Below are 21,542 nucleotides of genomic sequence, written 5' to 3'. Positions count from 1 at the left end.
CATTCTAGGAACACTTTTATCCACCATATGAAATTGGTTGTGTTTCATGAGTGCACTGAGCTTTATAACCCCCAGCTTTTTTCTTTTGCATTAAGTCCAGTTTCTTACACCAATACTAATCAAATGCGTCACAATAGAAGAACGGCATCTGTGCTCAATAATGGGAAGCTGTAGCATGGACATCAGTGCCGCAAACTGGCCGCAGATTCCAACAGAGTAAACCCTCTTTTAAAGCCATACAGTACAATACTTGGAATTTATTGGAGACCAGTTTCAGGACACTGGCATGTCATGTTGGGGATCACCGCTATAAAAACAGTCCAGGACGATGTTTCAGAAATAAAAATTTTATTTCACATTTCAGAAGCAGCAGAGAAAAATATATGTTGAACTATAATATTAAATAAGGTCTACCTTTATTACCATAAATACTACAAGACATACAGAAAAACTGAGCACTAAATACAAACATGGGCAAATCTTCAATACACGAGGGCTGTATGGCTTGACGATGGCCCACCAGTCCATTACCCATACCTGCAGCCTTCCAGTCCTTACCAATCACTACCAGTCTAGTAGAGGGCACACTGTGTCCATCAGACCAAAATTTAGTAACACTCAATGTTGGGAGTATTTAATTTTATAACCACATGAAAAAGCAGTATGAAGGAATACAGGACTGATGTCTGCTCAGAACGAGAGGAGAGTCTTATGGATGATTTCGCTGCACTCCTGGATCTCATCCTCCTTAATGGTTAGCGGTGGTGCCAGTCTGATGATATCTCCATGGGTGGGCTTGGCTAGAAGGCCATTATCACGAAGTCTCAGGCAAACCTTCCAAGCATCACAATCTAAAGCCAAAAGAGACACCAAGTTAGGTTTTTTTTCGGCACATCCACATAGGATTGATCAAATTGGCAACATTTTTGCAATAAGATCTGCAGCAGAAGTTGATCACAGCCTTCACATTGCAGAAGGTAAAGCAGAAGTAAAAGATCACAGCAAAAATGGACAGTAGATGTAAAGTCTGCAGCGCAGGTCAGTTTTGGGCTGTGGAGTTTCTCTTCAGTGTGCACTCCTCAATCCTAGATAGGACAATTCCGTGCTCCACCAAAATCAGGCAAGGGAATCCGTTCAGAAGAGTTGTAGAATAAAGTATACAAGTTCTGAACTCTGATTCCCTTGGCTGATTTTGGAGGAGCGCGGAATTGTCGGCATCTTGAATATACCATCAAGAATTTCTTGAAGATCCTTCGCGGGTCTGGTGCCATCTGCAGCCCTCCTATCATACTTACTATATGTGTTGTGCGTACGCAACGTGTAAAGGTGAGAATCTTACCGTACAGTAAACTAATTGTTATTTTGGTAACTGCGCTATTGCGCCTCTTTACCATTTCACTCCTCATAATATCATCCAATGTTACTGGTCATGAATATGCAGCACATTTCACATGGCAGCACGGTGGCTTAGTGGTTAGCACTGCTGCTATGCAGAGCTGGGGTTTTGAGTTGCCATCAAATCCCACCAAGGACCACATTGGCAGGTAGTCTATGTTCTCCCGTGTTTGTGAGCGTTTCCTCCCACTTACCAAAGACATACTGATAGGGAATCTAGATAGTGAGGCCCAACAGGGACAGTGATCGTGCCTGTAAAGTGCTGCGGAATATCATTAGGCAAAATGTAAAATTGGCACTGCTGGTCAATTTCCATGCAAAAAAAAAAAAGAAATGGCATGTGATTGTACCAGCCATATGAAAATGTCACTGCAGATTTTATGTCTAAACCCCACTATCGAAATCATACACCACAGGGAAAGGTTTTCACTATTGGGGATCCCAATGGACATTGTCAATAGCTCATAACAGTGGGAAATCGGGAGAAGGTAGAAGATTGAAATTGGTTCACAACAAAGAACATCACATCCCTGCATTTACATATATCTAATGATCTGGGGCCCATTTATACAGACCAAAAACTACCATGCAACGTACAATCGATCAGCAATTGTTTAACAACTAGATGGGTCGAATTCTATGAGCACAATAATGATCGGTCTGTGCACATAGATCATTGCAGCACTGGGTGATGCGCTACTGAGAACAATGATGTTTACTCTTAAAGAATCATTTCATCTGACTAGTTTATTGGATGCTCATCGATGGGTGATGCAGACCGTTTAGAGAGGTAGATAATTGGGGGATGAGCTTTCCTAGAAACTCTTGGTTGCCAATTATCATACTGTCTAAATTGGTTCCAAGGGTTGGTAAGCATGCTTGGATAAGGTGCCATCTGAGCATGCTTGGGTGCCAGTGACTTTGGCATGCTTGAATACTAGGTTTGAGTTGATGAGTGACTACCTGGCCGAGAGGTGGCCGTTGTTCCCCCTACTGTAGAAATGTGTTGTGTGGAACAACTAGGACCCAGGGGCAACTTTTTAGCGGAGGTGCACAATTTAGCTTCATGCCTCTCTAATCTAGAACCACCTCCCAGCGAGAAGGTGCATTAATATGGTTAGTCACAATGATGAAAATCTGGTACAAATGGCACCTGTGACCCAGTGGTCTCGCACTGAGCTATGGCCAAGTTATAGACAAGTCACAATACAAATAGGAACAGACCTTAACTAAATTGCTTCCTTTTCCCTGACAAAGTTTGAGAAGCCCACAAGGAAAAAAAACAAAAAACCTTGAAAGTTGAGTCACTTGAGAGCAGATTACCTTTTGTCTCTTTGATGACAATGGCGTTCAGCAATCCCTTTCCCCTCACATCTGTGACAATATCCGAGGGGGTCTTCATGAGTTCTGCTCTCAGCAGCTCACCCATTTTTCGGGCATTGTCGGCCAATTTCTCCTCTTCAATGACCTATAAAAATCAGATGGATAAATCCAGTGACTGATGTACAAGGCAACATGGGACATAGATATCACCAATGACCAGTAAAATACCTCTAGAGAAGCCATTGCCACCCGACATGCCAAAGGATTGCCTCCATATGTGGACCCATGTTCTCCCGGCTTTATCGTGAGCATCACTTCATCATCACACAGTACACCCGAGACCTGGAGTTAGGAAAATACCATCAGTAATAGGGTCATCAACAACAACAACAACACTTTTCCAAAACAGAAAACTCCTGATGCGTGTGTCAAACGTAACTGTAGACCCTCATTCACCTAAAATGCCAACATTGCCCTTTCGATCTGCCATCAGCACTGTATGCACCAGCCCGGTCCACATGTTGCCCTCCATATGACAGTTCTTACCAAATATCCTGCAGACATACAAGGATGCAGTACTACATATACACTTACAGGATAAACTCCTCCTGAAAGGGCTTTTCCCAGCATCACAATATCTGGACGGACATTCTCGTGGTCCACGGCCAGCATCTTCCCGGTTCTGGCCAAGCCAGTCTGCACCTCATCAGCAATGAACAAAACCTATAGAAAAGAATGGAGCTCAGCCACATTCAGAGACGTCCGAAGAGTCATCCCATGTAGTCCAACCACTTACATTGTGTGCCGAGCACAGCTGCCTCACTCCGGTCAGGTAACCATCATCGGGGACAATGACTCCGGCCTCACCCTGAATGGGTTCCACCATGAATGCAGCTACATTGGGGTCCTGGAGCGCTCTCTAAAATGGAGAGAATTTACATGTAAGAACTAACATTCTAGATATTTCATAGAACATATCCTATACCCGAATTTAGAAATTCTATGCCACGAGTACAACCTCAACAAATCGGAGGTCCGTATGATGCCAGGACAATGTGCATGTTCTGCAGCAAGTTAATTCACAATGTAGTACCAGTTGTCACCATACGAGGTCGTTAGGTACACATATATCCCGCTCCTGTATTCAGGAGCATCTCACTTTAAGCCCTGTGTTCTGACTAGAACCGCCCCCCCCCTGGTTTCCCGGGCAAGAGTAGCCATTTTCCCCTGGACCTTGAGTCTTACACACATGTTCCTGGCTCTCTACCTGCAGATCATTGCTCTTGATAAGCGGATTCCAGTGAGGCACAAATGTACTTGCATGTGTGTTATGTAAGAATCTGTATATGCAGCCACCATGCAATGTACTGTGTAATTAAGTATATTGTGCAATGTATCCTGCACTTTATTATAATGCCTTTGCACTGCTTACAGATCGATTGCATTTGTGTATAGAGCAGAACAGTGTTGCAGCATATATTTGCCTTCGATATTATAACTGCATTCCTGTGTTGTAATGTTACTGTGCAGCCCCTAGTGTGAGTTAATGATATAATTGCACTCTGTATCATGCTTTGTCTGTTATCTGCCAGTACTGATACACTATTTATTCCCTTTCTAGTTTTTACCCATTATCGTCCACTGTTCGTCATCTCAATATAGACTTAAGAATCCATACAGTCTGTTAACTGGGAAGTGGATGAGGGTTAGCCGTATGCTGAAATCCACACGGCACCAAACGTGGAGGAAGGCAGAACAGTGCATGAAGAGTGGATGGCCACCCACCACCAGTAGCAGCATACTGGTTTATGTATTGCACCCTTATTGCCACAGAGATGGATCAATGATTTCATTCTGTGGGCAGGGAAGCTGAAAATGGCCTAAAGCCCAAGGTCAAGTCAAAACCGGAAGCCATGAACCAAGATCCGATCATGGATATTTACTGGAAACCTGTGTGGAGCCAAATCTGGTTTAACAAGACTTAAACCAGTCATCTTGGAGGCTTAGACCACCTCCAGCAGCAGTTACAATCACTTTCCATCAATTTTCCTTCAGTATTTTACATCAATATTTGTAAGCCAAAATCAGGAGTGGAGGAACACTAATAGAAACGTCACCACTTCTGTATTTATCACCCACTCCTGGTTTAGGCTTATAATACGGATTTAAAATAAACTCACCAAATACGTAATGTGTGCACTTGGTCGTAAACTTTGCAGCATTTCAGAGAAGCATCCAGCATGAGACTGTCAAGGGGCAGTCCAAGAGGCCAGGTCCCCGGTGGCTTCGGTCCACTCCAATACCCAGTCATAAGGTTTCTCTCCGTGTACACAGGCAGAGACCCATCAGTTCACCAGAGCAGGAAGAAGCCTCCAGGGACGACCTGCCTAGATGTCGTCTGAGTCAGACAGCTTTTCAAAGTTATGTTTTCTCCGAAAACCTGCAAAGTCTCATAGTAAAAAAATAAAAAATATATGCAGTTGTGTATCCAATGTGACTCCGGTTACCCATGGTTCGATACATAAGCACCTGACCTGCTGAAGTTCTAATGCCAGATCCCAGAGGATAAGGTACGGAGTAGACAGCAGTGTATGTCTGATCTAGGAAAGGCTGATTACCAATGTCAACCATTGATAAGGTCATTGTGCCCCCGACACAGTCATGTCAAAGGCAGCACATTACTCGCACTGCCGAAGATTGTTACAAGCCTCTTGCTTGTTTGCAGTGGAATCGCCAGGATGTTTACATGGGACAATAATTGGAACAAGAGATCATGTACATCAGAGGTGTCACACTGCATTCGAGGGCTGCCAACAGGTCATGTTTTCAGGATTTCCTTGTATTGCACAGGTGATAATTTAATCACCTGTACAGAATGATTCCAGCACCTTGTGGAATGCTAAGGAAATCCTGAAAACATGACCTGTTGGCGGCCCTCGAGGAATGCAGTTTGACACCTCTGATGTACATGACAAAACTCCAAACAACGCACAAACACTCGGAGAAACCCCAGTAACCAGTAACAGAGCATTGAGCAGCATGGCGACTCTTCACACCTTCCTATAGAAGACATTTGATGAACCATCAGCAATCTGGACCTTCAGTGTAAGTTGATCATTCTGCCATAACTATTTTGACTGGTTCAGGTTCCCTAAAAGTTACACCACTTTAACAGATAAATAGCCATATATTGAATAGAAAGAAAACATTAAACTTCAAAGAATCCAAGTTTCTATAGGTAATTAGAATTATTTTTTGGCATTTATGTGCAGATGTAAAAGATTTTATTGTGCATTTTTTTATATGTGCGTTTAGGATGTTTTATTATTAGGAATAGTTTTATTTGCATACTTTCTGTATATGTTTTACTGCTCATGCGTTTAGGTTTTTTTTATTATTGAGAACAATTGTATTGTTAGTAGTGTGCTTCTTGTTAATGAATAACTACACCCTTATCAGGTGAGGAGGGTATAAGAAGGCCGAGCCTCATTTTATATCTGAAGACACAAGAAGGCTGTTAGCCGAAACGCGTTGCGTTTAATAGATTAAAAAACAAAATATAAAAAAAATAGAAAACTCTTATTTGGAGACAAGTCCCACTGCTATTCCTTTACGTGGTGGTAGCGCCACATACCTGGAACCTCTCTTGCCATTATATACCGTTGGAACTCCATTAGAGGAACTTCCTACAGTATCAGTCCGCTGCATACGGAGCTAATCATTCCTAGTGTTGTGTTTTAGTTAGCACAAACCACTTTATTTTATTCTGCTTTAGTCCCTCTTTCAGGGTCTACTGTTGAGTCTCCGCCACTCGTCCTGGTATCAGATACTTCCTGCAGCATCATCGCCATGATGACAGAGCTGCAGCCGGTAAGTCATCAGGACCAGCGGTGGAGACTGCTGGACCCAAAGGGAAGGGGGGGTATAGTAGTTATTTTAATAACACAAAAGTGCCACCAGTGGACATAATTACTTTAAAACAGAAATCCCTTTATGCTGAATAAGTTACTCGGCACAAACTGATGGGAACAACTTTGGGCTGTGGCTACCCTGGCAGGGCATCATTCTTGATCGCTCAACCTCACTGCATCATTACCAGGTTGTACCAGGAGATGCATTTCTTATGCTTTAGCACGCAAAGTCAGGAGTGTAACTTCGACAACAAGGGTCTTTGCAGCAGGAGTGTCTTGCTTCCATTACTAGAAGGAAATGAGAAGCGCCAGCTTCCTGGATGACCGTCAACGTTATATCCGGTCAGAGGCAAAGGAAACAATCGGCAGTAAGAAAAAGTCTATTATTGGACCAGTGTGAACTCTATAGAACCAGGGTATGTTAGACAGATCCTAAGGAAGCAGTCACCAGTCTGAACCCATCAATAAGAAGTCTCTAGGAAAGGTCTGTCTCGCCGATATAAATTGGTCATACTATATAATATAAACTCTGGTTATCGGCCCCTGTCCTGGCAGCTGCTGGAATCTGTAGTGTCACATGTTGGGAGTTGAGGTTCTACCTTAGTCTGGACAACTATGATCTCCGCTTACATACAGTCACTGAGGATCGTCACTGATCCATATTAATCCCTGCTGCAATCAGCCCATATACCACTCACCTCTAGAGCCGGAAGGTCATTGTAAGGAATTACTTGAAATCCCGGCATAAATGGCCCAAAGCCTTCATAGCTGGAGGGATCTGTGGAGCTGGATATGGCCGACATCGTTCTTCCCCAGAAGTTACCAGCTGTAAAGAAGACATCCAGATATGAAGCAATGGACAATAGCAGAACAGCCCATACATTACATCCCCGGGAGCGGTGCTGGTCCAATGGTGGTAACAGAACAATGTAGTGACTGCTTCCATCATGTGTTACATCATAATATACAAGTGAAGTTATCAGATTCTGCAAGGGTGGGAACTTTATCCGAGTGATTCATTGTGTTCCGATATCTGACAGTTTGAAAAAGGGGAAATTAATCATATTTGGGAGGAATTCGATATAAAGCTGTTTGAGTCATCGTCATGTGAAAATCAACGTTACCATTTTTGCAAATTTTTCAATGCAAGACTGAAACTGCCTGATAATCTACCTGCAAAAATTATTTGAGCCTTGTACTTGGGGACTCCCTTCACGGTGTACGCCCATTTTCTAGCCAACTTGCAGGCAGTTTCTCCACCTTCAACTCCTAAAGAGACAAAATTACAGGTTTAAATGAGTGGAAAAAAAAAAAAAAAAAAAAGGGATCGGAAGCTGATGAATCAGAAATACAAAGAGCTGTCCCGGACATAAAGAACTCCTGACATGGAGTGTCACATTCTCACACCCACAGTACCCCACAATGAGAAATATCGGCTCACCATGCCGGAAGGTCTGATTACAGGCAAGAACGAGTCTAGGAACACTTCGGTAGCCATATGCACAGATGTCAGGACAGACCAGTCATTTAAGATCACTCCTCCGTAAATGATGAATGAGGTGCTAGGTGTCTAGAAGCAGGTTTTATCTTACACTCTATGCCAGGCTGACCACCATGTGTACGAGGAGGTCTGAGTGATGACCAACGCACACTTCAGCCGTCAGTTATCAGCTATTGAAGGTGTCTGGTGGCTTTAGAATTAGAGGGTGCAACTAAGGTTTCTAAAATCATGACATTGCAGTCTAGTCCCCAACCGTACAGAAGACATGTGCCCTCTAGTATTGGATTGGGACAGAGCCATGCTGAGATTAGTAGTACATCAGCGGCCTGGGTCATATTTAGCCATCTACATTCCAGGTACAAGAAGCCTGTGTGAATGAGACTGGGGTCAGAATCTGGGGGTATTGCAAGGAAAACTCAGACTCCATAGTAGAAATTTTAACACATAAAACTAACTGACGGCTGTTGACACACTGCCCCCGCTTACCTGTGTTCATAGGTAGTATTTTGTTGTAGTTGAACAGCTTGGTGATGTACTCCTCGTATTCTCCCAGGACATCGTTGTAGAAGGCCCTGGAGGTGAGCGTCAGCTTCTCTGCCTGAGACTTTAAAGCATTGACGATCTTGGGATGACAGTGTCCCTGGTTCACCGCGCTGTAAGCGCTCAGGAAGTCGAAGTATCTCCGGCCTTCTACATCCCACACGTAAACCCCTGCAAGGAACAGCACGTTTAGTCTGCGCAGCGCATCATCTAAGTGCAGCATATAAGCGTACCATTGTCATCTACCACCATCGCTCTCTAATCTAATTATGTTGGCCTACACCTCCAGCAGGCATGTTTGATTCGGCTATCCAGCTTTTCCTAATCTGATATTCCTTGCCTCTGCTGCTCATCAATGGTATGTGTGATTCTGCTCACTTCACTTCCCCAATCCCCACTTCTTTACGACCTGCTTACAATATCCTACATCTGGCTCAGCGATGCTTAGCTGATCAAGATGAGTACAGGCCTCTGCTGCACACCTGAATGTATGTGTATGTCTATATATTTCGAGGGATAGGTCTGCGTAGACTGATGATGCGCTGAGCAGACCAAGTGCAGCATATAAGTACTGCAATAAATAGACCAGAATTGAACTGAAGGTAACTGGATATGTAGTCACTGTCAGCAATGTCTCTTCACTCTCATCCCCATAGTCATCTCCTGACCGATAATTGCTCCTTTACCCCAATTCAACTGCCACCCTCCGTTACTCTCCCTTCTTTTGGCGGTGCGCTCCATCCGCATCTATTTTCTGACCCACCATCTGGTTACTTCATTTCCTTTTCGCCGACATCCCGACTATCAACATCCCCATTGAGACTTCTCCAAGCTTCTAACACTCATTTCCTCCTACAGCCTCGCAGAGATGGCCACACTGGACCTCATCTTCACCCGCCTCTGTTCCTGATTTAATCTAACTCTCCGCTCCCTCTTTCTGAGCACAGCCTATTCATTTTCTTCCCGCTCCATTTCTCCATTCCATCATCTGAGAGCCACATGAAGGGGCAGAGACCCAGATTCCAGCAGTAGGTCACTTTCTTGCTGCAGATTTAGCATTTATCTGAATGATCCCGCCCACACCATTGATTGGCTGCTTTCTGCCTCTGCACAGTGTACACAGTTGCCAATCAGTGGTGGAGGTGAGGTTTGACTACAAGGCAGCAGGTTTACTAGTCCTGTAGTAATTCTCTCCTGCTAATTTTTATCAAAACTACAGCAAGTAGCTCAGTAATGAAACCAAATTGTGAAGAGCACATCTTAGTCCAAAATAAATACAAGTGAAAGATAAAATGTCCCAGAAGACTGACACCACATTTCTCCTGAATACAAGCAAACGTGTCATCACGTGAAGAAGTAAAACTGGACCCGATAGCACCTTGCACACCGCCATGTTAGTCTCCATCCTAATCCATCCCACCCAACATTTGCATTATACTATAAGTGTCTGACAGATGCAGATTCCACCTCATGGACCCCCATTTGTCACCAGAACAAGTGTCCCATGATCTAATCCCCTGTGACTGGCCAGGTGGGGATGCATGGGTCAGGTCTATCCATTCCTTACCATCTGGAGGGCTGAAGGCAGCAGAGTAAATCCTCTTGGCTGTATTGGAAACTCCCATAGCAATGAATGTATTACAGCAGGTGCCGCCACCGCACCACTCACTGATGGCAAGATGCTGGTCAGAGCGGTCATAGATAGTGATGAGCGAGTACTCGTTGCTTGGGTGGTCTCTGAGTATTTATGACTGCTCGGAGATTAAGTTCATCACCTCAGCAGCATGATTTACAGCTACTAGCCAGCTTGATTACATGTGGGGATTATCTAGCAACCAGGCAACCCCCACATGTACTCAGGCTGGGTAGTAGCTGTAAATTATTCAGCTGTGGGGATGAAAACCAAATCTCCGAACACTAACAAATACTCGGAGACCACCCGAGCAACGAGTACACTCGCTCATCACTAATTAACACCTGTTTGCAGCTCATTGCCTAGGAAACAGACCACCACTGCTGTCTAGCTTGTAAGCACTGTGCCGAAACTGGTCAGGATTAAGAGGCAACAATGTGCTCGAGCGTTCAAAGGCGTGATTAAAAATTCAACAGAAGAACCTGTAAGCACTGAGTGTTCTGCTCTCTAGCAACAGTGGTCAGTCTCCAAGGCAACAAGCAAAAGATAAAGGTGCTAATACTGCAAGAACAGCTGAAATTTTAATAAGAAGAAAATTTTTAAATTGTTAGTGCTTGTAAATATAATCGGAAAATACCCATATTTACAAAGGAGAAAAACCTTACAGTTGCTCTCAACATCCTAGTAAATAGTTGTATTCTCCAGGAAACAAATCGAGGAGTTGCTGTTTTTTCCTTAAATATCTTTACAATAGTGTTCCTGTTATTCCTCTTGGTAACGTGTGATTAAATTGACAAAGGGGTGTTACACAAGCTGGAGGTGTGTGTCTTTACACTGTCCAATCAATGCCAACCATATCACATTGTGGTGGAAACAGCCATTCATTCAGACACTCCCAGGAGGAACCAGAACGACACTCACAGTTTAACAAAAGAGGTTACAAAATTCTTATTTCAGGAAAAATTACAGAAACAGCAGGAGACACACCTGATACTGTTTAATCATGCAATGAACTGGATTTACTGAAAAATTTATGTTTTTATGGAAACTTTTTAAAATACCCTCATCAGTAAGAATACAAATGTAATCTCAGACTACATTAATAATACAAGTATATCAGCAGCACAATGGCTCAGTGGTTAGCACTGCAGCTTTGCAGTGCTGGGTTTTGGGTTCAAATCCCACCAAGGACAACATCTGCAAGGAGCTTGTATGTTCTCCCTGTGTCTGCGTGGGTTTCCTCCGGGTTCTCTGGTTTCCTCCCACACTCCAAAGACATACCGATAGGGAATGTGGATTGTGAACCCCAATGGGGACAGTGATGTCTAAAGCGCTGTGGAATATGATGGCGCTATATAAAAGAGTGAGTAAAATAAGTATAGCATAATAGATCTGTTGATAAACTATTCTGATCCTAAGCTGCTGAGCACAGTCCCATCCTGGATAACACGTCAGGGGGAGGTCATGTTCTGTCATATGATGCCACCGCTGCATTATATATGGCCTCTGAGAAAACGCTTCTAGGAAAGACACCTGCAATACAGCATATGTTGTAATGAAAGGGTTCTCCATTTTCAGGGACTTTACCAGCCGATTTATTTGGGGCTAAACATTTTTTAAATTTGGTGCAAAACTTTTACAGACTGTTTTCGAGCAAATTTACTTTGATCTGTGGTCATAAATCAGTCGATGGGAGCTCAGAAAAAGAGAAGGGTTACAAACTCATCAATCCAGGTCAACAAGCTCACTGACCGTCTCAGTTAACTCATTCTGCAGCCATCAATAGACCATGCTACAAGGTAACATTTGTTTTTAAGTACCCAATTGCAAAAATTTTAGCGCTATGTGAATTTAAGGAAGAAAAAAAAAAAAAAAGAAAACCCTCCCCAAAGCTGGAAAGCCCCTTTAACAGACACAGTAAAGGAATAGTTCAGTAAGCATAAAAAAAAATTAAAAAAATATAAAATGTAAAAACAAAGCACAAAATAGTAAAAAACAAATTTTAAATAACAAACCTTTCCCCCTTTCTAGGGCTACGGGGAGCGGGTGGTAGTTGTGGGCTCCGTATTTTGCTTCTCTGTCGAACACATAATCAGAGTTTAACGCTTCCTCCAAGCTGCTCTCGGTGGCCACCGGGCCGGCAGAGCTTATTGAAGCCCTGAGGTTGGTGCACAGTGCACCCAGGCTGCGTCTCTGGACAAGTTTGGAAAACATTTTGGAAAATCCAAGAAAATACTAGAAGTCCTGTGGTAGAGAATGGAAAGCATTAGATGAGAGTCCTAGAGGCAGGTGCATCCAAATACAAGAAGAGCCGAGGTGCGAGAGCCTATAAATGGCCGAGAACGACCAGCATAGACCCAATCGATATCAAGCTCCACATCCCACGCCAAACACCAAATCACGGCGAGTGCAAAAATGACCATGAGGACACACCCAAGATCACACAGACGACTCCGCTGGGTAAACACCGAGGTCCAGGCAGTGCAAAGCGAGCAGATTGTCAGCATTCTGCCAGACCAGGAGGAAGGTTTGCATCAGCAAATTCTACCTGGATTGTTTACCCCAAAAGTTTGAATGTAAAGATTTTGCAAAAGTATAACATCACTATGTTATAGACTTCATCTAGACCGTCAACTGATCGCAGAAGTGATGCAATTTCATTGGTCATTAACACAAGTGCATTACAGATCAGATTTTTTTTTTTGAGCTTAAGTAAACCCTTAATCCACTTGTGTTAAAATAAAAAAAAATAAAAAAAAATTATATATCATATCTATTACAACACATGCACGAGGATAAAGTATAATGCAAAAGGAGAACGGTCCTACTTTCACCAAAGTCTGGCTTATGGGGCAAGGAGGCCTTTGGGTCTCTTCACACAGTCCATTGCTTGATGACTCCTTTGTATCTACCTTTTAGTTGAAGCAAAAATCCCCAAAATCTTAAGCAGACACCTCAGTCTCGTTAGTCACACCCAGGCATTTCCCTTTTTATAACCCCGAATCATGAAAAACTTCCGCCTGTGGCTGCACGTTGCTCAGTCTTATGATCATCAGATGCCAATCAGGAGACAATGCAAAAACTAAAAAGGACTTTGTTTTGCCTTATGTCAGTGACAGCTCACACTGAAGACTTTATAAAGTCAGTTACAAGGAAAAAAAAGTCATTTGAAGCCTTACTTTTTGCACAAATAATGAGCACTGAAATTCCTGAAATTGAAGTCTGTGGCCAAATATACGGAGCCCACTGCTGAACCCGCACTGGGCAGCTCATTCTTTGGCAAGGAGACAACACAAGCAATCCATGGTGTTTGGTTCAGATAGAGATGCAATTGGAGGAAAACCAGCACAACCCACGACACACCCAGTAATCACAATATAAGGTCATGGAAGTCACGTGTACAAGTCCAGAGGCAGTGACATACACTGGAAAGTTTCTATTTTATGCTCTACGCCCAAGTTCATGTGCAACAAAGACCCTACAACAAAATAAATGGCTGCAAATATCAGGTAAACCACAGTGCAGAACGCCTACAGGACAAACTAAAAGTTTGCACCCAAACTTATCTGAGATGGAACCCTTAAATCTCCTGCACCAACAGAAAGGACTTAGGGGCTACTGTAAAAGATAAGCTGGACTGGTGGTAAGGCAAGAAAGTTCCCTGGTGACCTGGAACAATAAAAGAATTAGGTTGGGTTCAAAGGGTATCTGAGCCATTTTGGACTTTATTGGGGGGGGCTTCCATCTGAAAAATGGACTTGACTCCATTTGACCTTTTTCCCCACCAAAGTTGCACATTTTGGACTTCGTTTGCCTACCAGTGCCACACTGAAGCCAATTTATCAGGGGTTCAGATGAAAGACCCTCAATGGAGTCCAGATTTGGCTATCCAACCGTGATCTGAAACCAATCTCAATTGTAAATCCATCTCCCATTCAAAAGGCATCAACATCCTACACCCAAATCAATTTATCATGGGTACGTTCCAAACCCTCAGATGTTGGTCTTGTTGCGCACCACAATATATTGCATATGGCACAAGAAAACATGGTGAGCCAACCCTAGTTTTCCCATAGGCGAATATGGTGGCAACCTACAAGAGATGACCCAGTGATGTAAATGTCTGGCCATAGTTGGGCATTTGGGACTTGTGCAACCTTTACTTTGAAAATTCGTGAGGCATTGACCTAATGGCAGTTTTGTAATTTTACATCAAAATTATGCCAGCTCACGGGTTGGAAAATGGGCAAGATAAATGCCAATAGCTGATGTGTCCCACCACATTCCCAGGTTTCAGCTCAATGCTTAATGTGCAAAACTATACTAAAACCTAAATGAGGGCTCTTGAAGCAAGACAAGTATGTGTGGCTTACAGGGCCACGTAGTCAGTCAGCACCATACAAATAGTCTAGAGGACAGCTTGACTTATCAGCTATGCCAGGTTATGTTTGCCTGTTGGCACGAGGTGGCGTACAAGTAAATACACCAAAAAATCCTATTCCATCTACGTGATGTCAGACTGCTCTATAATCCTCCCACACCTGGCCACGAACCAAGAGTCCCCAACTGACCTTGGGTCCCAGCCACCACCAGTGTTCCTTTCATGGTTGAATGTAATTTTTCCAGACAATACAAGTCAACGAAATATCAAGGTGAGGCTGATACAAGTAGATGAGGTGGAGTCCATGTATCCAGGTGTAACTGGCCTGGGGCTTGTGCTGTATTAACTGTAATGTGACCTGAAGAAAGCCCCTGTATACAAGGGGGAACCATTGCTGGAAGTCATCCCATGTGCAATGGCTGCAAATATTTGGGACAACCATTTACTCTATGAATGCATTCGAGAGATGATAGAAGAAGATAGACATCTTAGAAAATATCCTATCTGCAACTGAACTATGCCAGTCATTCTACTGTATATTTAGAGGGCTCTGGCTCGTATTAAAGGGGTTGTCCACTACTCGGCCATCCCTTACTGAACTACTATACTCTATGGAAAATACCAGCCGGTACTCTCCTCCAAAGAGGTCAATGCCAGGTTGGGTGACGTTATGTGTGCCCAGAAACCAATTAGTGGCCACTAATGAGGCGCTTTACTACCTTCCTTCGGACATATCGGACATCTGGAGGAGGTCAGAGCAGCAGATCTCACGTGTTTCGGGTGTCAGTTCCATTTGAAGGAAGGAAGACTGATCGGCTGCAGGGGTACAGTGACATCACACAAGACCAGTAGCCAACATTACTAAAATGGCACCAGAGCATTACCATACGTCCCCGTGTAAAATAAATTGAGAATTGGGTTGTCCGAAAAGAGGACAGACCCTTTAATAGACCAGTTTTGTATGGAGTTTTATGGGCAATGCCCCATGGGAAATAAAAGCACAAATGTGGAGGAACCAAACCTTCACTGGTGCCACGGACTGGAGGTTATCCATCCTACAATTTTATGTCTGACATCACCAGACTTGTCAGCAGAAGAAAAATTACCGTTTTTGCTTGGGCCATTCCCACTCCTCTCCTGACTATTCCATTTTCTTTGTAAATCCGTTACACAGTTCGAGATATGGGTCTTTTTATAGTGTTTACAAGGAGGTGTGGCTTACAGGATAATAATGCAGAACAGCCTAAAGTCACACCCCTGAGGATCCATGGAGCCACACCCCCTTTGTAAAGACCATAATTATTAGCACCAAATATGGCTCTGGATCTGTATGAAGGATTTATAAAAAAAAAAAAATTACTCAGGTGAGCAGCAGAAACTAAATTTGAGAGCTTGACACTGGTGATAGACCCCAACTGCCAGGGTTGCAGCTGGACCAAGGATATTAGTCAAGCCAATAAGGAAGGGGGGGGGGATATTTCCCCTCATTACTACATGTCGCAAAGCTCATCATTCATTGGATCAGACTGACTTATGATAGCCACCTATAAGGCTACATTTCCACCATGAGTTTTATTTTTTATGCCATGTACTTTTGGAAAAAAATGCAAGGAAGCCATTTTACATAGTTGGTTCATAAAGTTGAATCCTGTACTGCATTGAGCAGGGGGCAGGATAAGATGACCCTGGAGGTCCCTTCCAACGCTAACATTCTAGGATTCTATGAAATTCTGCAACATCAAAAGCTCATGGTGGGAACATAGCCTTACAGGTGGCACCAGAGATTATTCCTTCTCAGTTAATTTGCATTTACACAGTGTATAGTGGCAAGACCCTATGAATCAATACAAGTCATATCTTTAGTATTGCAATCAGCAATGGCGTTTAGGAATATTTTCATCTGTGCTTATTGAAAACCTTCACCTACCAATCTACACTTTCCTTAAAAAAAAAAAAAAAAATTATATATATATATATATATATATATATATATATATATATATATATATATATATATATATATATATATATATATATATATATATATATATATATATATATATAGGAAAAAAATTTTTTTTACCATTACCAGTAAGTTTCTCCTGCAGCAGACAGGACGTCACTCATCTGTTACAAGCAGGTGCCATTAGAAGTGACCCTTTCAGACAGATTCTCCTCCGTCATCCTTCGTGTATTTGCTCAGCCTATTTGCATTGCTCCGTATTACGTAGGCTGACGGGGGAAGCAGGTTCTGCTGCCTAATGTGCCGCCTGCGGCTGAGTACTGGCTGCCGCCCTGTCCCCGTCCACTCCTCTGCACAGCATCCAGTCACCGCACAGCCCTGCACACACGCAGGTGACACCGCTCCACCTTGACCTCACCAATGGAAAATCCTAACAAAATATGTATCTCCTAATCTCCAGTCTCACAAAGCCGTATGTTACGTGGCACAAAAGTTTGTATTGAGGAAAGTTAGTCTGCAGCTGGCAGCAATAAATGCCAGCCTGGCACAGAGGTGGCAAACCACCCAATGAGGACATTTGGGAAGGGGATGGAGTGGGTTTACATGAGCACGTAGCAGGTCTCTTATGAACAGTATCAGTACAACTATAAGGCATTAGATCGGTTCCCAAAACTTATGGCCATACTGGGTTATGCAGTTGTAATGTTCTTGAGAAAATATATGACAGTAGTATGGCGGTGTAAACCTAGATTCTGAGGATCAGTGGGGTCCCACTAGTTAGAGCATCATAAAAAAAACAAAAAATTTTTTATTCTGTTCTTATCTCATGTCAAATCATCTTTGAGGAAAACCTATTTAAAAAAAGTTTTCCTTTTTTTTTTTCTTTAAAATTGGTGGTAAGCAACTTCCAGGACCACTGCATCAGACCGGTTAGGCACCCCAAAATTGCCAACCATGTAAGTGCCACCTAGCAGATCTGGCCGCAGTCCTTACTCCTGCAGTTATTTGGCACAGATCTAATGTACAGGGCTGTCCCGGGTGATCAGTGGGGTGTCTGGAGTCTGACCCCAACCCATATGGTTTTGGCAACCCACCCCAAGGAAATGCCATTGATATTAAAGTCATGGGAAACCCCTCTAAGGAATCAAAATTGTCAGACAGCAAAAGTGCTAACAAGAGTTTAGAAACATCAGAGCGATTTCTGCCCACGTGGGCTATGTGCGGCACAGTACAGTCATAGGAGGTCTCCTTCACACACTGACCCCACTTACCGAGCAGTTTACATTAGTATGAGGCATAAACAAAGTCACAAATCTTAATTTCTGAACCACATGCGACAAAAGTTGAGAAAGTGGGCACAGCGAGAAGGTAGAGGGGCAGGGGCGTAACTAATATGTGAAGAGGTTGTAATCACACCCAGGCCCTGGAGCCTAAGGGGCCAAAAAAGTCCCTTTGGCCCATATGCAAAGACCACTACTTGTAAAATACCCTTGAAAGTTGTGGGACCTGTTGGAGATTTGGCATTGGGGGCCCCAGAAGGCTGAAGTTACACAAATGGAGTGGGGCCAAAAACAATGACAACGTTGCACAACAGAAAACCATGCAGCAGATAAAACATCATGCTTTACTGAATATCCAGAAGAAGTGTACAGCAGGAGGCCGGACAGTTAGCAGCGGGGCCACAGACGGCAGCGCTTCTATAGACAAGCTTTATACTGGGAAAAACATAAAATTTGTCAAAAAGCTGAACATGCTCATAGAAGGTACTGACCTCATTACTGGATTTTAGGACAGTAAATATTCAGTAAGTTTATTAGATGGCTTGTGCCATTTAATACAGTTACCGTAACTATGCCCCAAAACTACTGGAGCACCATGTCCATCATGATCTGTCCTCATCTCCTCCTGCTTCCTCTATGACCGCACCACTCCACCGAAACTGCCCTGACTAAAGTCACCAACGACCTAATTACAAACAAATCCAAGCGACACCACTCTGTCCTCCTCCTGGACTGGTCCTCTGCCTCCAGGTATAGATTCATCTCTTGGCATCACAGACTTGGCACCATCTCTGATCTCTTCATACTCAACAGACAGGACATTCAGCGTCTCCCACACCACCTCATCATCATCATCTCGCCCCTATGTGTCAGTGTCCCGCAAGGTTCAGTCCTAGGGCCCCTGCTCTCCATCTACACCTTCCGCCTTGGACAGCTCACAGAATCTCATGGCTTTCAGTATCACCTCTATGCTGAGGACACAGGTCTACATCTCAGGACACGATATCACCTCCTTACTAACCTGGATACCATAATGTGTGTCCACTATCATCTTCTCTGCTAGATTTCTAAAACTTACGGTACCATGGATAAAACTGAAATGGTCATCTTTCCCCCACCTCACTCAACCCCCTCCACCCACCAACAGACCTATCCATCTAAGTCAAAGGCTCCTCACTCCCCAGTCCCACAAGCTCGCTGCCTTGGAGTTGCTCTTGACTGATCTCTCCTTCTAACCACATATCTAAGCTCCTTCTAGTTCTCAAGCAAGAATCTGCGAAGACTAGTCCATGCCCTCATCTCCAGCCTCAACTACTGTAGCCTCCTGCTTTGTGGCCGCCCCTCTAACCCACCAATCTATCCTGAACTCTGCAGCCAAACTCCTCATTGCCCAGAGACTCCAGTTCAAAACCTTAACCATGACCTACAAAGGCATCCACAATTTGTTATGGGCAGGTAGGACCCTGCAGCAATTAAACCTACCCATAAAATCAGACTTAGAAGATAGGTATTCACATCTACCCAGGAATTCAGACTTCAGCCTTTGAGAGGTATCCACGCTAGACAGTAGGAGCCAGCAGATTTGAGACCACCTTGTCTTTGGTTGCTGGGCATGCATGAGCTGGCCAAATTAAGTGCTCTCATTTTTTCCTAGTATCCAGAAGCAGTATTGCTATTCATATTTCACATGGACATGCTTTAGCACTACAGAGTGCAACTTTTTTTTAATTATATATGGAGATGGCTGCTCCTAGCTGTCACCTGTTCACATTAGCTTGGAAGTGCCAGTCTTTGTGCTATGGATCTATACATTGACAGCTCCACCAACATCTGAACTCAGCTGAACAAAAGTTAGATGTAGATTTATACAACAAAAAAAAAAAAAAAAGAGAAAGCTTTGGCTTATCTTCGCTTTTATTTTTATTTTTTTAAGGGAAAAAAAAAAAAAAAAAACACACCTTTCCCACTCCTCCAACTTGTTTTATTACAAAAGTGCACATCTGATGACAGATTACAACCCATGAGTTCTGTAAGTCACGGGACAATGCTGCTGCAGATCAGAGCTCACTGGTTGGCAACATAAAAAATAAATGATGCAATACGTCCTCGTGTACATCAGGATAAGCGGAACAACGACCCTGCCCACAACGTGGCACCAAGCCGCATGAGCACCACAACATCCGAAAGAGAAGCTGCAGATGAAGACTGAATGCAGAAGGAAATCACACAAACCGATAAGACCCCATTATCAGTGTAAATGCTGCCTTTTTATTTGCAGGTGTCCATATTTGGCTGTATTTTATGCATTCTCCGATTTGATAATGCATTTTTTTTATAGTAAAGTCAATTCTATAGTTTAAAAAAAAAAAAAAAAAAAAAACACTGCGTTACCATGCATTTTTCAGAATTCCCATAGAAGTCCATAGAGAAAAGTATAAACACAGTTCAGTCTTTAGCCGCCTTGTTGGCAGGAGAGTCACGTCAACATTGATTGGACAATTAAGATTTTCAGGACAAAAAACAAACAAACAAACAGTATTTACACTGAACACGGCCTTAACATGAAAAGATACAAATTCAGCAGATGCGCATCCTGTGATGTCCATCATCCAAATCCCCCACACCCCCAGTATCTACAGGCCAGGAATGATGCAGGGATTTCTGGGGACTGTAGTTCCTCCCAAGAGGTAGAGACCACCGCTATAAATGCCAATCATTCATGGTGAGAGCTGGATACTGGGGGGCACATGTAGCCATCACTGGAGTCCAGGGGGATACAGCTAGTTAGATATGGACTGACTGACAACATTGTATGGCCGGCAGCATCCACAGGAGCAGGAGTGGCCCCTGGCAGAAGTCAGAGCCCCCGCATCACACAGGGGCCACACCTGGGAGACAGTGCGACCTCATCGTACAATCAAATCGTACCAGTCATTTCAGACGACAAATCGCATCCGGCATCAAACCCTTTTATTGAGAAGGAAGTGAGACAATGTAAGAAGCCGGCAGGATGATGCAACGCCATGCGGGCACCGAGCATCCGCCCCCCGCAGTATCGGCACCGCAGCCCGCCCCGACCACAGGACATGAGCCAAACAGTCACTTATCGATCCCGACCCTGCACCGAGACTCCCGGGTCACCCACCTGCTCCAATCACCCTGCTGCGAGCGAGACCGCGCCCCCTCCAGGCCCCTCTTATGTATAATCACCGCCGGGTGACGTCCGGCAGGGTTTTAGTTGATTGGTTGAAATACTAGCCAGGTGACCAATCACATTGTTCATTTGAGCCATCTCCCTCCTCTCGCCCCCTTGTGCGTGACAGATGGGCGGAGCCGAGAGAAGGCTGGAATGTGCAGAGCGCGGCGTTCTATTACTGTGCAGCCACCCCACGTGACTCACTGCTCTATTACTGTAGAGCCACACCACGTGACTGCCGGCATTACACCTGTACACTGTGCTCTATACTGTACTGTATAATGTGCTCTATACTGTGCTCTGTACTGTGCTGTACACTGTACTGTGCTGTATATTGTACTATATACTGTGCTCTATACTGTACTGTATAATGTACTGTGCTCTATACTGTGCTCTGTACTGTGCTGTATAATGTACTC

At 43.7% G+C, this 21,542-nt stretch overlaps 1 protein-coding gene across 3 annotated transcripts; it reads right to left on the bottom strand.

The window, feature by feature from the left end:
• Positions 1-331: 331 nt before the first annotated feature.
• Positions 332-21,208, bottom strand: OAT (ornithine aminotransferase). Of its 3 annotated transcripts, none has more exons than XM_077258466.1 (10): positions 21,073-21,208; positions 12,319-12,547; positions 8,617-8,841; positions 7,803-7,898; positions 7,328-7,455; positions 3,515-3,637; positions 3,313-3,441; positions 2,947-3,060; positions 2,719-2,863; positions 332-851 (listed from the first exon to the last, which is right to left on the bottom strand). In XM_077258466.1, the coding sequence occupies exons 2-10, from the start codon at positions 12,515-12,517 to the stop codon at positions 691-693; spliced, it is 1,320 nt and encodes a 439-aa protein (XP_077114581.1). In that variant the 5' UTR covers positions 12,518-12,547; positions 21,073-21,208; the 3' UTR covers positions 332-690. The 3 variants fall into 3 exon arrangements, with proteins under 3 accessions (XP_077114581.1, XP_077114582.1, XP_077114583.1); XM_077258467.1 differs by lacking the exon at positions 21,073-21,208 and adding an exon at positions 20,856-21,054; XM_077258468.1 differs by lacking the exon at positions 21,073-21,208 and adding an exon at positions 16,774-16,880.
• Between the last annotated feature and the right edge of the window lie 334 nt (positions 21,209-21,542).

The sequence above is a fragment of the Ranitomeya variabilis genome, chromosome 4 (assembly GCF_051348905.1).
Source record: "Ranitomeya variabilis isolate aRanVar5 chromosome 4, aRanVar5.hap1, whole genome shotgun sequence".
Taxonomy (NCBI): Eukaryota; Metazoa; Chordata; class Amphibia; order Anura; family Dendrobatidae; genus Ranitomeya; species Ranitomeya variabilis.
This window is presented reverse-complemented; position numbering and strand designations above follow the sequence as displayed.

What these genes read in the sequence shown, in the direction of transcription:
- OAT (XM_077258466.1), bottom strand. Translation starts at nt 12,517, where the DNA reads ATGTTTTCCAAACTTGTCCAGAGACGCAGCCTGGGTGCACTGTGCACC. An exon ending in ATGACCTTCCGGCTCTAGAG is followed by an intron (nt 3,638 to 7,327) that starts GTGAGTGGTATA and finishes TCTCCATTTTAG; the next exon opens with AGAGCGCTCCAGGACCCCAA. An exon ending in AGCTGTGCTCGGCACACAAT is followed by an intron (nt 3,442 to 3,514) that starts GTAAGTGGTTGG and finishes TCTTTTCTATAG; the next exon opens with GTTTTGTTCATTGCTGATGA.